Source organism: Bos taurus, chromosome 5 (genome assembly GCF_002263795.3).
Source record: "Bos taurus isolate L1 Dominette 01449 registration number 42190680 breed Hereford chromosome 5, ARS-UCD2.0, whole genome shotgun sequence".
NCBI classification, from domain to species: Eukaryota; Metazoa; Chordata; class Mammalia; order Artiodactyla; family Bovidae; genus Bos; species Bos taurus.
The window spans coordinates 10,924,060-10,940,068 of NC_037332.1; the positions used below are offsets into that span (position 1 = coordinate 10,924,060).

Here is a 16,009-nt window from a genome sequence, read left to right on the forward strand (position 1 = left end):
TTATATTTTTGCAGGCTTGAAATTATATCCTTGATATCTTAATTCTGACAATAAATAGTTGTCAAGTGAAACAGATTTTAAAATAATGTCTTGGTGTGTTTTATATCCCCCAAATAACCACCTTCTTTTAGCATAAAAGGGTCCTTTCCTGAGAAAGAGAAGCCCAAGGAACATGTTCTTCTGTTGAGTAACAGTCACAGAGTTGACTGCCCATGTGTTACAGAGATGGGTTTCCTATGGCTTCTGACGTTTTTTATGGGTTTCACACTGTGGAACTTGGGGAAGGTATTTTTGAATAATACTACAGTTGTAAATCTGCAAATATGAACACTATTCTCAGAAATTCTTGTAGTGCCAGGGCAGTAAACTAATTCTGGGGGATGGGACATTATTTGTGAATAATCATTCCTTTATTTGAGAACTCAAAATGAGTATTAAGGGAGTGCCGCATTCTGTTCATCACTTACCATCAGAAGCAGGAGCTAAATTTTTTCCTAAATCTTTTTCTCTGTAATTTAACTCTAGTTCTGAACTCAGCAGAATGAGAAGAGCAGGGAAAAATTAAAGGTAAGCATAAATAAGCAAGACGACGAAAAGGATTTCAGGATAAAAATTCAATATGTAAAATGACATCAAAGGAAAAAAAAAGCCAAGAGTATATATCATCATTTAGAAAATACAATTCACATATTCTTTTTGTTTCAGACTATATCTATTTATTTATCTACCTATCTATCCATCCATCTGTTTATCAACCTATAACCTATCTATATATGTATATATTTACCTAGGGTCATTTCAGATGTATTGATCCACATTTCGTTAATTAGTCACTGACAATAATTCTAATGAAACTCCTGTTGCCCTTTCCTCTGTCTCCCCATTTATAGGCTACAGAGTTTGTTAATACAAAGTTGTAATACTTTAAAACAAAGAAACCTTACCCTTTACATCTAGGTCCTTTAAATGCTTTATTTTGACCTAAAAAGAGTTATTTTGGATTTTTTTTGTAGGTTTCTTAATTTTTTCAACAGAAAAACTTTTAAAATACACACAGCTAGTTTTTATATACATCTATGTAGTATGCTCAATGGTTTCAAGCTGGTTTTGAAACGTGGCCTTGGACGAATATTTCAGTTTGGCTAATTATTAATACATTGCTTACTCATCAATAAACAAGGATGACACTAGTAACACCTGTCTTGAGAGTCCTTGTGTCTATCACAATGTTAAAATTACCTATATTCTAGTTCTTATTATTAACAGAGGAATCACAAGGATTGGAAATTTTATAATATCTTCCTTTGAAACTTTAACCAAGCATTATTCAGCTAAATCGGTTACAAGATGATTCAACTAGAAAGTTGATCAGGTAGGGGAAATAAGATGAAAGATAGATGGGTATTAAAAAGTAAGGAAAATGAGTGGCAGTGGAAAGTCAAACATGCATACTTACGGAGTTGCCCAAGACGAGCTTTTTCTTTTTTACCAAACAAACGTCCTATTGAAGACTTGATTCCTTTCTTCTTGGGGGCTTTGTGAAGAGAGTCTTGGCTGCTGTTGGCACTGCCAAGCCCAAGGCTTTCGGGCTCGAGGGAGGCAGATAAACTACTGCAAACATAAAAGAGGGAAAACTGCTTGCTTTGGTGCAACATTCAGCAGGCACACAAGACTGTACCTGTCACAAGACAATTCTGCAACATCCACAAGGGGCGTGCGTGCTAAGTCACTCAGTCGTGTCTGACTCTTTGCGAGCCCATGGACTGCAGCCCGCCAGGCTCCTCTGTCCATGGGCTTCTCCAGGCAAGAATACTGGAGTGGGGTGCCATGCCCTCCAGGGGATCTTCCACAGGGTACATAAGACCTAATTCCTTGATAAAGGCACCAAAGGAGGAACAAGTAGACTTGAATGCTACTTTCTCCTTTGCCTCCCATGTTTCTTCTTAAGCACATTAAAGTATGATTTCCTCAGCCTTAGGACCCTCAGCCTCCAAATTTTCTCTAGAAAATATTTTTCCTAGTATTTTTCCTTATTTTTCATACAATATCAAACCAATCAATGAACATAGATTGGTTTATTAAGTTCATGTGAAGTGACCTTCTATAATTTAGTCCTGGACCCTTTACATATTTCTTTCTTGCAGTTTATTTTTTTAGATCTTTAACATAATGACCTATGACAAGAAATTTAAATATAACTAATGAAGTTTATGCTCATATTCTAGCCCATGGTTTAACTGGATTTTCCTCTTGGTATCTTTCTCAGTTTTTGTGCTTAATTTGTTGAATTTTAAATCATCTGGGTGAGATTTTGAAGTAACAAATCATATACCCTAGTGATCACTGTATATTTTCCTTATAGTTCTCAGGTCTTGTAGGTACATGATAAGCTGAAATGATTTCCAAGCAAGCTGATCTAGGTTCCATCCCTGGTCAATGTATTTAACACTTTTAATAGGATAGGTTCGATGATACTGTTATCATTTTTATAGCTGCTAATTTGACAGTATCATGATGAATTATTTAACTGTACTTATTCATCTTAATTAATCTGAGTTCAGTAAGACAGTAAGGAATCTGCCTGCAATGCAGGAGACCTCGGTTTAATCCCTGGGTCAGGAAGATCTACTGGAGAAGGGAACAGTAACCCATTCCAGTATTCTTTCCTGGAGAATTCCATGGACAAAGGATCCTGGCAGGCTACTGTCCCTGGGATTGCAAAGAGTCAGACATGACCGAGTGCCTAACACACACAACACACTAAGTATAAATTTTGAACCTGGAATAACTTTCACATTAGGAAATAAAAATAAAACAAAGAAAAAATGCTTGATATCACAAAAAAGTCTTTTCAAAAATGTTTATTGTAAAACACATTATTTAGATAATAGATTCTTACTTAAATCATTATATTCAGTTACATGTTCAGAGATGCTATAAATGATGACAGTGAAAGAACATACATTTAAGATGTAAATTGTATGCTTAGATGTATTTATTTATGGCATTAGTTATTATAGAAATCTGCTTCAATTTTTAGGCAGATGGAAAGGACAGTATGATGAGTTGCTATGACAAATAGGGTATTTTCCCATGTAAACTTATCTCTTCTTTTAATATTTCAGTTTTTTTTTTTCCTTCTCTAAGGAGAAGCTTTAGAGCTGGCAGTAGCAGCACCCATAGGGTGATTTACATATCTGTCTGTTAAAAGTAGCTGGGGTTCAATCATGGACTTAATTATCTTTACACTAGAAGCCAAGCTTATAGTCTTGCCTTGGAATCTCTTTAGTTTTTGGTAATTAGTCCTGACCAGTACTTCCTATACTTTGACTCCATTTAGTAACAAGATTAAAAATATACAGTTAATTCTAAAAATGAAAATTTGATCTCAGAATGAAAATTCGGCTTTTTCACAAGTGATATTGTGAAGACGGAGAAGGAGAATTACAGCTCAAATAAAAAACTTTATATAAATTTTAAGCAGTCTGATAACACTAAAAGGAATACTTGGGGGAGGAGGACATACAGTGGCAGTGCGCTGGGAAGGTCATACCTTCGGGCATCATTATGGTAGGAAGAAGGGAGGGTGTGAGTCATCCTGATGGCTCTAGGGGTAGGGGGAGGAGAAGTTTCACATTTAATGGTTGCTTTATCCTCCCGACCATCTTCTTCTACCACTGCAATCTGGAAGCAAAAAAAAAAAATACACCAGATTCACTTTTTCTAAATTTTAACTGAAACTGATGAAAATAGAGACTCATTAAAGCAAGGCTATTTGAGTAATTATAATATAAAAGCAAAACAAGAAATTTAGGGCATATAAGTCTTACACATAAAAACTCACATTATTAAAGAGCAGGAATTTCATAACTATTTAAAAGTTAAGACACTCCAGTTAAAAGAGACATACACACACATAAATGGACTTACTACATAAAAATATTAGTTAACTGTAAATAAACACCATACATCAATATCTAGGGACTATGGAAAAGCTATCTTGGAATCCATTAAATATATCAGAATGTAAAAGCTTTACAAAGTTATTGAACACATATTTGAACTAATTCACTAAAAATATGCATAGTCATCTTTTAAGTGGGAGACTTTTGAAGTGAGAATTTGACAAAATAAAATGTTATCAGATAGGGTGTTTTAAATCAGGCTAATTAAATGTGTTCCCAGATATTAAAAAAAAAAAGCTGCAGTTTATAAGAAAAAAACTTTCTTTTTAAAGTGAGAATAATAAAGGTAAGAATGGAATTTTCGCAAACTGTTTAATTTCACTACTTCTTATGGGAAAATTGAGAAGGACATACAGTTCACCATAAGCAGATGCGATGAAAGGGATTTCTTTAAAGAATTTAGTTCCAAGTCCAGAACAATTCATGATACCATAAATTTTGCCAGAGATGGATATACAGAACTGTATTAAAATAAGACTTTTCAACAACCAACTGAATTGTATGATAAAGATTTTTAAAAACAATGCTGCATTTTTCATAGTACCACTGTGCATTATATATATATATAGAGAGAGAGAGATTGAAAGATTGTGGAAACCGTAGCTGAAAGATGTATGGTTCTAGAAGTTCTGATGAAGAAATGTCTCAATAGGGCTATAACAAAAGGTTTAAAACTATGTTCTCGTCTTCTGTCTATAAATGTCTCGCTAGTTTCTTTACATTAAGCTATTATACTTAAGTGTGTTTATATGTGATACTTCATGTATTGGAGAAACAATACAAGTGTCTGTCTGGGCTCTTGTCATTCAAACCTAGGTTACTTTTACCAGCACAGTGCATGTGTTCTCAGTCGCTTCAGTCTTTGCAACACCATGGGCTGTAGCCTGCCAGGCTCTTCCGTTCATGGTATTCTCCAGGCAAAAATACTGGAGTGGGTTGTCATCTGTTGTTCCAGGGGCTCTTCCTGACCTGGGATCAAACACTCATCTCCTTCTCCTGCACTGCAGGTGGATTCTTTACCACTGAGCCACCTGAGAAGCCCTTAACAGGATAGGACATCTTAATAAGATCTCTTTTCTCCATTTCAATGAATATAGTGCTATTAGAAGAATCTTTTTCAAGAACTGCTTTCAGCATAATGTTGATACTATGGAAAACCCTTTCTAAACTCACATCTCATCTAAACTTGTAAAGCGTATTTCAAAACTCTTCCTAATACATATTTATGTTTTCACAGTTCCATTATTTTACCAAGATTGTTTTCCACAATTGTTTCTGGGAAGCCTGATTATTTCTGTTTTCAGACTTTTCCTCTGAAACACCCTCTTATAAAACACCTTCTTCTCTCCAGATGGCAGGTCAAACTAGGCCAACTTTCAAAATATCAGCTCTTAAAAACATTAAACACAAACCCTTTCGCTGAATAATACTTAAATCTCATGCTATATGAGTAAAGTGGAAGAGAAAGACTTCAGATTCAGAGATGGATTTGAATCTTGACTTCTCTTCTTTATTGAGTGACGTACTAATTACTTATCTACTCTAAGATTAAATTTTCTTATCAATAAAATAGAAGTGAATATACTCAGTTTAATTTCTTTTGAAGTGCAAATTAAATCACGCATATAACTCCTTACCCTGATATACAATAAATGTTAGTTTGTGGTTTTCTTTCTGTAACCTTTCTTTTTTCTTTCTTTCTTTTTTACAATTCCACAACTTGAATGACATGACATATGGAAGATGGCAAAAAAAAAAAAAAAAATCACCTTGCCTTTTCAGCTCTTTGGAGAGATCTGGGGCAAAGGAATCAGAATTCAACAGTAGGATTTTCTCAGCTGAACTAAGGATAGAGAATAGACCGTAGGGAGTCAACTCCCTGGCTGACTGGTCTTTGGGGCAAATAAAGAAAATGCCTTCACAGCCAAAGGGAAATGAGAACCTTCTTAGGTGGATGGACTTCAGGCTCTGCACTGATATTAACTTCATTTGGGATGTGGATATCTCCTCCGGGTCTCTGCTCTCGGACACTAAGTTGATTATGCTTCTTAAATACTGGATGAATTCCATCCTGATCTCTTCCGGGTAGTCCTCAAGATTCGAGTGCACCAGCTTCAGCTTGTTCAAGGGTGGTGCCAGAGCTGGGTTTTCTTTGTCACTTCTGGAGCCTGGTGTGTGGTGTGCAATTAACAGACACGGAGTATTCTGTAAGAACTGCTGCTGAACGAAACAGGAATACCACATCTCAATTTCCTTCAGGTGACTTAGGATGCTGGCATTGAAGACGATCACCACCCCATGAGAGTCCTTCATCAGGGCTGGCCAGTAAGACTCGAACTCTGGATCACCACCACAATCCCAGAGCTCAAATTCACACCCGCGCCTTCGTTGTTTGCTGGTAACACGTGGATTCTCAAATTCCAGGATCCTCACTCCTTGGGTTGGGTTGTATTCAGTGATATCAGAAGCTTGTGTCAGAAAGTAGGCCAAAATGGTTTTTCCACTCTCGCAGGGGCCCCCAAGGAGGACTCTGGCCTTCAGCAACTCAGTCCCGGGCCCACGCAGGCGCCGCTTGAGTCCGCGCTGCAGTCTGCACGGAGCGGAAGTCATCGCACTATAACCTTCCTTTCTTACCAATCATCTTTCTATATTCCCTAAATTCCCTGAGGCTTTATTTCTGCACAAGATCTTCCTTTACATTTTTTCCCCCTCTTATGCACACTGAAATTATTTCACATATCATATACTCAGATTTCTTCCTGTATTTCCAGTATAATCCTTTTAAGTGGTGAAGGAAGTCAAAGACAAGTGGTAATAACATTATGCGTGATAAATTTGGCAGTTGAGAACTAACGGATAGCGTCAAGGAGAAGATACTAAAAGAAGATAGATGATGGACAATAAAAAGAAAATTCAATCAATTTAGGTCATGTAAGCATACTATGATTCCCTTAATTAAAAAAAAAAAAAAGTTCCCTAGTTGCAGAAGTATTTGGGCATAGGCTGATTATCACATCTTGAAGATGCTGAAAAATAGATTTATTTATGTATTGGATAGTAGGTTGAATCTTTAAAATTTGTCCCATCTGATTTCCTGAATCTGAGCTCTTCCACTCTCAATTATCTAACACAATGTTATTTTGTGAATCTGAACTTTATTCCATTTTGTTTCTAACCCAGGGATCAAACCCAGGTCTCCTGCATTGTGGGCAGATTATTTACCAGCTGAGCCACAAGGGAAGCTTGTTTCCTATACCCAAGATTTATTCTCTTGACTTCATTCTAAACAGGAAAGTAGTATCTGGAGCCATGCTGAGAATGCCCCTCCCTGGGCTAGCTAATTCCTAGAGATAGCAAACTATGTTCCTGGAGTGTGCCTTCCATATGCACACCAAACACTCTAGATCAGTATCCCAAATCATCTTTTCTATCTGGCTCTTGCACTCTGATTGTGGTTCAGTCACTAAATTGTGTCTGACTCTTGCAAACCCCTGGACTGTAGCCCGCCAGGCTCCTCTGTCCCTGGGATTTCTCAGGCAAGAATACTGGAGTGGGTTGCCATTCCCTTCTCCAGGGGATCTTCCTGACCCAGGGATAGAGCCTGGGTCTCCTGAACTGCAGGCAGATTCTTTACCAGCTGAGCTATTAGGGAAGTCCTTACCCTCTAGGAGGCACTATTCTTCTGCCTTAATCATCACAGGCTAGGTGTCAGACAACTAGAGATAGACCCGAGACCCTATGACCCACTGAAATGACTCAAACTAGTCAGTCCTAAGCCTGCTTATCTTCAGTTCAGTTCAGTTGCTCAGTCGTATCCGACTCTTTGCGACCCTATTTACCTTCACAATAAACATTCCTGCCCATGATTTCTCCTCACACTTTCTGAGTCTTGACCTGGTGCTTCCCCTTGGCCAGACATATCATGGCATGCCCGGGCTCTTGGGAAGTATGAGTAAGAAGCTATCTTTTATCTTTTATTTAAAAATAAAAGCTATCTTTTATTTACTAAAGATAGTAAAAGCTATCTTTTATCTTTTATTGGTAATTGTTTCTTGATTTGCTTGTCTTATGTAACTAAGTAAACTCTGGGAGACAGTGAAGGACAGCGAAGCCTGGTGTGCTGCAGTTCATGAGGTCACAAAGAATCAGACACAACTTAGTGACTGAACAACAACAATGTTAAAACCTACATTTTAAAACAAGCATCACTATTCTAGTATCAACAGTAAACTGTCTAATTATTCCAAAAGAGGTCTATAAATTCTGTGGAAAATCAGGATAATTTAGTCCCCACAGTCTAAACATTACCCTAGAAAGTATAAACAATTTTATCTTTAGACATTTGCTCTTATGATTGCATTTAAGCAATTCAAAAGCACTTAAATATTTTTAATATTTTTATGTTAATAAAATGCTTCAATTATCAGAAAGATAATTTTAAATCTTTCATAGAAAAAACATTCAATTAATAATCATATCAAAGAAATGTACAGTACCTTTCTCCGATGTTTCCTTAGATCACTTGGCTATGATTGGCAGTAATAAAAACAAGACAAAACAGAACCAGTTAATGATTATCATTTGGCCAGGTCACAAATTTAAATAGTAGCTATAATTTAACTTTCTTTTTTTAAACTTTCATTCCATTCTTTTCAAAATAAATGTATTTTAATCACTATAAAAGCATTCCTCCAGGGAGCTATTTTCAAGAGGAAACTTCCTAGATGGCAAGGTAGAGGGGCAGGTCTTCATGAAGGGATCATGTGTACATGCCTGAAACATGAGCTGTGAGACACAGACCTTAGGGAATATGAAACATACATGAAGTGACTAGCCATAAGTAAATATGGGACTATATCCTCCCAAGGAAATATAGATGGGAGTGAAGAAGACTATGTGTAAAGGGAGAGCCAATGCACACACAAGTAGTTTATAAACATTCCCTTTTATCTTGCCTATGCGGGCCTTGGACCTCCTTTGGGCAGTTATGCTATTCCTACGTGATCTCAAACTTTCTGACATCTGAAATACTGAAAGCTTCTGCTTTCTCAGATGCTATTACCCAAATACCGAAAACTCTGGCTTCAGTAAGTACAGCATATATCTGCGGCTTCTGTTTTCTTCATAGTGCTCTCTTACAGAATTAAACAAAATGAAAAAGTTATTTCTTTATGACCTCAGATAAAATTTATTCACTTAATATTTGTTCATTTTTCTTATGTAAGGAAAACACTTGTTAAACTATTCCATTATACTTTACATTTCTGTTGCTATGGAAAATTGGGTTGATTTACCTCATTCAATATTCTAAATAACTAGATATCACTAATGTTATTTATGCCTGTGGATTTGTGGTGAGGTAAATGTAGATATCAATAGGTTTTACTACCAGGACAAATACCTATGTTTGCTAAATATGTAAATATAAACAATATGAGTGAATATAATGTCTTTTAAATCTCTGCTTGTCTGTCCCTAAAATTTCAAATTTTGCTTTGATTTCAAATTTATATTCAAACATGAATTACATCCAACAAAATTATTTTTTTCTCCAGTATTTTCTACAGGTAAAGGAAAACCTGTCTTTCACCGTAACAAAAATGAATTTGATGACAGAGTTCTACTAGGTGATAAGGATCTCCTGGATTTTATTTTTTGTTTTATTGAGTCAGATATTAAACATTTTAAATGTTTAATTTTTGTTTACTTTTTTCCTTTTTACCCTCAGGAAATTCTCTAAATAGCTTTTAAGTACTCTAATTATAGTATAGTAATGTTCATTTACCATTGTTTTATTTATAACTGCTCAAGAAAATGCATGAGAGCAGTGGCATCCTATTCATACACAACCAAACATTATGTCTAAATGGATACAAATATATTATTTTGTTATTATAAAAATAACAACACTGTCAAGGGTTATAATGCTAATATATAATGAAAATACTTAAAAGGTCAAAATAATAGGCTGAAAAAGTGTAGAAAATAATAGCAGTACAGAAATAATCAAAGTTCTCTTGGCTTGAATGCTAAGTAAATTATACCCTTGTGGGCCAATATTCTTACTACAGCTTTGATGACAAGTAGATCATCAACATACATAGCATAAATTGCACATGCAGAAACTAAGCCAAATACAATATCATTTTTAATGACTCTAATCAGATGGATGGTTCCCGGATTTTAGAGGGGAGGGCATACCCCACGGCCTGTGGGATTTCAGTTCCCTGACTAAGGATCAAAACTGTGTTCCCTTTAGTGGACGTGTGGAGTCTTAACCACTGGACCACCAAGGAAGTTCGGTTCCTGATTTCTAAAATAAGGAGATCATAATTTGGTCATAGATCAAAATGTAGCTCAGTATATTGGGTTAGTTTATCTTAGTACATTGGCTAAAAGGTTGTGCTGTATCTAGCTGGGATCTGCTTTGATTAGTTGGTCTTTATTTGGATTTTCCATCTGGAAATAAGCAAGGAATAGGACACGACTGAAGCGACTTAGCAGCAGCAGCAGCAGAATACTCAATGGTTGAAGGAGGTATTTCCTTTTTAATTTTTTTTCATCATTTCTCTTTTATATAGATTTTATTGCCTGGAAGTTTCATAATTGTAAAGACTTTGGATATAGGAAATACTGCCTCATAAATAGCCTTCTGTTCCAATTTTCAGTGCAAAATTTAAGAAAAACATACCTAAACTGATATACATAGGAGAAATTTTATGAAGATAAAATCTAAAAATCATTTACTTACAAGGTAGTTTTCCCCTTGGGGTGGAATATTATATATATATATATATATATATATATATACACACACACACACACACACACACATACATATATGCACACATGTGTGCATTTATATATATTAATTCTAATGCCATTTTTTACCACAATACACATTATTGCAACATATTTTTTTAAAGATTTATTTAACGATCATTTAGAAATTGAATTAAACTTCATTGTTCATATATTATACACACGTACACAGATGCAGGCATTGTGACACTTTTTACAGAGGCTTCACAGCCTTCTGACCAGAAATACTATATACACTTATATCATATTATTCTGTCCTATTATTAATTTCTCCTCCATTTGTTATACTTGTACAAGATTTTTGCAGAATATCATCTATTATTTGATCTATTTATGTTTTAATTAATCTCCATCTCCAAACTTTTATTTTTAATTTAAATTTTATTGTTTTAATATAGTTCTAATATTCATGACAAAACATAGACTTTTCCCTCATAAAGAGTTCAGAATATTTACATCTTCACTATTGTTGTCCTTTCAACATATTTCCCAGGTAATCACAGAAAATATATTGAAATATGTTTCCCTCCTAATCACTGAAAACAACAAAGATAAAATAGTATATGCTTTTGACTTAGCAAATTTGAAGAAAAATTCAGCTCCTCTTTACTAGCTGTGTTGAACAAGGACACTTATCCATACCCTCAACATTTCAATTACTTATAGTCAAGATAATGCCCTTAGATTTTCAAATGTTATCATGAGAATAAAGTGACTAAACATCATGACAGTCAGCAGTCACTCTGCCTATATTATTTTTGGCAAGGGGTATTTTAATTTTTCTTTCATATGTTAAGAGTACTTCGTAATTTAGATTTCTGACTTTTAATCTCAAAGGAAGATACATGAAATAAAAGATTAAAGGATAAAGAAGGGTGAAACTTTTGACATGGAATTATAAGGCTCAGGAAATTGCTGCTATTGTTTTAGAATTTAAGCTCTTCTTTTAGAATTATAATTTTACATTATAAAATTATAACATTCTATGTTGGTGTATTGAAGCAATTATAATAAATATTTTTGAAACTGTGTTAAAAAAAAAACACCCAGTCTCAATGTACTTCATCAAGATGTCATCAGTAAAAATGAACTTAACGGTTTAAATTATTCAGATTTCTGATGTGATATTTAGATTTCTGCTCTTCCTTCCATTTACTAATTACGTGGCCTTGGGAAATTATAGCTGTGTAGGCTTCATTTCCTTATTTTACAGTTGGATTAATATTTGTACTTATCACATAGGTTTTTATTAGGCTTTGTTTCCTCATTTATGAAATGAGGAAATATTAATGTGAAATATTAATTTCATATTTATTAATATTTCATATTAATATGAAATAGTTAGATTAATATTTGTACTTATCACATAGGTTTGTTAAGAAAAAGAGAAAAATGATAAAACACACAGAAAGCTTTTAGATGAGAAGAAATATCCAATAAATTTTAGCTAATGCATCAGTAATTCTAATGGAAGCAAAGGTTCTCTGGACACATCATACCAGTGTCATGACTCCCATCCGATCCATTTCCCTGGCAGGACTTCGAGGTGTGAGCTTTGGTGTTGAGTGTCCGCTAGGGGGAGACGAGCTGGCCAGCGAAGAAGCTGTGACCGAGGCAGTGATGGAGGTACCTGGGTGGACCCTTGCTAAATTCAGGCCTTCCAGACTCACACTAGCCACTCTGTTCTCAATTTCTTCAGCACGTAACTCTGTGGATTCTTTTTCTTCTTGAATTAGTCTGAAAGATATTAGTTTAATTTTGATATATTACATGTTGTTATAAAGTTATTAATATTTGGAATTCATCAAATAAATAAATGAATAAATAACTGAATATTTTTATATCAAATCTAACATTTTTATTTTTTCCCTAGACAATATAACTTTCAATAAATTCCAGAGACTTCTTGGCTGAGAACTAGAAAATCTTTTTTTTCAAATGACATATAATCCCTTGGGTTTACAGTTTGATACCCTTTCTATACTGCTGCTGCTGCTGCTGCTAAGTTGCTTCAGTCGTGTCCGATTCTGTGAGACCCCCATAGATGGCAGCCCACCAGGCTCCCCCGTCCCTGGGATTCTCCAGGCAAGAACACTGGAGTGGGTTGCCATTTCCTTCTCTAATGCATGAAAGTGAAAAGTGAAAGTGAAGTCGCTCAGCGGTGTCCGACTCTTAGCGACCCCATGGACTGCAGCCTACCAGGCTCCTCCGTCCATGGGATTTTCCAGGCAAGAGTACTGGAGTGGGGTGCCATTGCCTTCTCCGTTTTCTATACTGCTACCTGTTAAAACTCTTTTAAAACTTTGAGTGTCTAGTTAATTACTGCCTCTAATCTTAATCTTACATTTGTACTTAGGAACTAATATGTGAGACTTTTAAGAACTCAAGTCTCAACAAGGTCATTGACTCTTACCTCCTATCCAGTGAAAAAGTATGATTGATAGACTCCTCAAAAAATGGTCATTCATAATTATAATTTGACCAAATAAAACCCTGACTTAGCCAACTTGCTTTTACATAAGCACTAAGCAATTTAAATAATGTATATATGCTAGATAGTTAAATGTTTTAAGAAAAACTATTGCTGTAAATGCTTTTGAGAAGACAAATCACTATTACTATTTTTCTTTATCAGGGAGAAATTTCAAGAATATACATAAATTATTTATTACACAGACAAAGAATAAAGAACATTAGCGGGGTTGGTGCAAAGATCCTATTTAAGCTGAATCTATATACAATTTGCATATTGTTATAATAAAACTGTGTACCCATATAATTTATTTGAAAAATGGGGGTTAGAAACATCTCTCCTGAGATCAGTTCAGTTCAGTTCAGTCGCTCAGTCATTTTTGACTCTTTGCGACCCCATGATTCACAGCATGCCAGGCCTCCCTGTCCATCACCAACTGCCGGAGTGCACACAAACTCATGTGCATCGAGTTGGTGATGTCATCCAGCCATCTCATCCTCTGCCATCCCTTCTCCTCCTGCCTTTGATCTTTCCCAGCATCAGGGTCTTTTCCAATGAGTCAACTCTTTGCATGAGGTGGCCAAAGTACTGGAGTTTCAGCTTCAACATCAGTGCTTCCAATGAACACCCAGAACTGGTCTCTTAGGATGGACTGGTTGGATCTCCTTGCAGTCCAAGGGACTCTCAAGAGTCTTCTCCAACACCACAGTTCAAAAGCATCAATTATTTGGCACTCAGCTTTCTTCGCAGTCCAACTCTCACACCCATACATGACCACTGGAAAATCCATAGTCTTGACTAGACGTACCTTTTTTGGCAAAGTAATCTCTCTGCTTTTTAATATGCTGTCTAGGTTGGTCATAACTTTCCTTCCAAGGAGTAAGCATCTTTTAATTTCATGGCTGCAATCACCACCTGAAGTGATTTTGGAGCCCCCAAAATAGTCTGACACTATTTTCACTGTTTCCCCATCTATTTCCCATGAAGTGATGGGACCAGATGCCATGATCTTTGTTTTCTGAATGTTGAGCTTTAAGCCAACTTTTTCACTCTCCTCTTTCACTTTCATCAAGAGGTTCTTTAGTTCCTCTTCACTTTCTGCCATAAGGGTGGTGTCATCTGCATATCTGAGGTTATTGATATTTCTCCCAGCAATCTTGATTCCAGCTTGTGCTTCTTCCAGTCCAGCATTTCTCATGATGTACCCTGCATATAAGTTAAATCAGCAGGGGGACAATATACAGCCTTGACATACTCCTTTTCCTATTTGGAACTAGTCTGCTGTTCCATGTCCAGTTCTAACTGTTGCTTCCTGACCTGCATACAGGTTTCTCAAGAGGCAGGTCAGGTGGTCTGGTATTCCCATCTCTTTCAGAATTTTCCACAGTTTCTTGTGATCCACACAGTCAAAGGCTTTGGCATAGTCAATAAAGCAGAAATAGATGTTTTTCTGGAACTCTCTTGCTTTTTCCATGATCCAGCAGATGTTGGCAATTTGATCCATCCTGAGATATCTTCCTCTTAAGTATAAATGGATTACTGTGATTTCCAATGATATATAATCTTTAATTTCAAGGTAATGATCACCACAAAGTTTTCTTTTTACATATTTACTTTGGAAAAGTTTGGCAATTTCTTACAAAACTAAACATACTCTTAATATATAATTCAATAATTGTGTTCCTTGATATTTACCCAAAGAATATGAGAGCTGAGGTCCACACAAAAACCTGCACATAGACGTTTAGAACAATTTTATCCATGATTGTCCAAACTTAGAAACAACTAAGATATCCTTCAGTAGGTGAATGGATACATAAATTGGTACATTTATACAATGGAATAACATTCAGTGCTAAAATGAAATGAGCTATCAAGCCATGAAGAGACATGGGGGAACAATAAATGCATATGATTAAACGAAATAAACCAATCTGAAGAGGCTACATATTGTATGAGTTCAAATATATGACACTCTGGAAAAGGCAACCATGGATACAAAAAAAAGATTAGGGATTTCCAGGGGTTGGGATGGGGAAAGGGATGAATAGACAGAGCACAGTGAGTTTTTCGGGCAGTAAAAATATTCTGTCTGTATGATATCATGATATTGGGTATACATCATCATAAATTTTCCAGACAACCAACAGTGAACCAAAATGTGCAAATACTGTGATTCCTCTGATATGAGGTATTTAGAATAGTCAGGTTCATAGCATCAGAAAGTACATTGGTAGATGCCAGGAACCAGGACATGGGGTAGGGTGGGGAGGGTGAATGGGGAGTTAGTGTTTAATGGGGACAGAGTTTCAGTCCAGGAAGGTTAAAATTCAGAAGATGGGTGACGTTAAGAGTTGCAGAACAATGTGAATGTACTTCATGTTACTGAACTCTACAGATAAACATGGTTAAAATGTTGTTGTTCAATTGCTCAGTCATGCCTGACTCTTTGAGACCCCATGGACTGAAACAAGCCTGGCTTCACTGTCCTTCTCCATCTCCTGGAGTTTGCTCAAACTCATGTTCACTGAGTCAGTGAAGCCATCCAACCATCTCAGCCTCTGTCATCCTCTTCTCCTCCTGCCTTCAATCTTTTTCAGTATGAGTCTTTTCTAATGAGTTGGTTCTTCATATCAGCTGGCCAAAGTATGGGAGCTTCAGCTCCAGCATCTGTCCCTCCAATGAATATTCAGGACTGATTTTCTTTAGGATTGACTAGTTTGATCTGCTTGTAGTCCAAGGGACTCTC

At 36.0% G+C, this 16,009-nt stretch overlaps 2 protein-coding genes across 15 annotated transcripts in view; both read right to left on the bottom strand.

Moving 5' to 3' along the window:
- The window catches only part of PPFIA2 (PTPRF interacting protein alpha 2), a 502,235-nt gene that overhangs the window by 76,366 nt on the left and 409,860 nt on the right, over positions 1 to 16,009 (bottom strand). For all 14 annotated transcript variants that reach the window (XR_009494446.1, XM_059886832.1, XM_059886831.1 and 11 more), the window contains 4 exons: positions 12,287 to 12,524; positions 8,462 to 8,491; positions 3,554 to 3,684; positions 1,457 to 1,611 (listed from right to left, as the gene is read on the bottom strand). Coding sequence is in view for 13 of the 14 variants with exons in the window: in XM_059886832.1 (XP_059742815.1) it covers positions 1,457 to 1,611; positions 3,554 to 3,684; positions 8,462 to 8,491; positions 12,287 to 12,524 (554 nt within the window). In the remaining variant the exon portion in view is untranslated. The remainder of the gene's footprint in view (positions 1 to 1,456; positions 1,612 to 3,553; positions 3,685 to 8,461; positions 8,492 to 12,286; positions 12,525 to 16,009) is intronic.
- Positions 5,342 to 7,650, bottom strand: LOC107132454 (intraflagellar transport protein 22 homolog). Its single transcript, XM_059887240.1, has 2 exons — positions 5,735 to 7,650; positions 5,342 to 5,355 (listed from the first exon to the last, which is right to left on the bottom strand). The coding sequence occupies exons 1-2, from the start codon at positions 6,573 to 6,575 to the stop codon at positions 5,342 to 5,344; spliced, it is 855 nt and encodes a 284-aa protein (XP_059743223.1). The 5' UTR covers positions 6,576 to 7,650.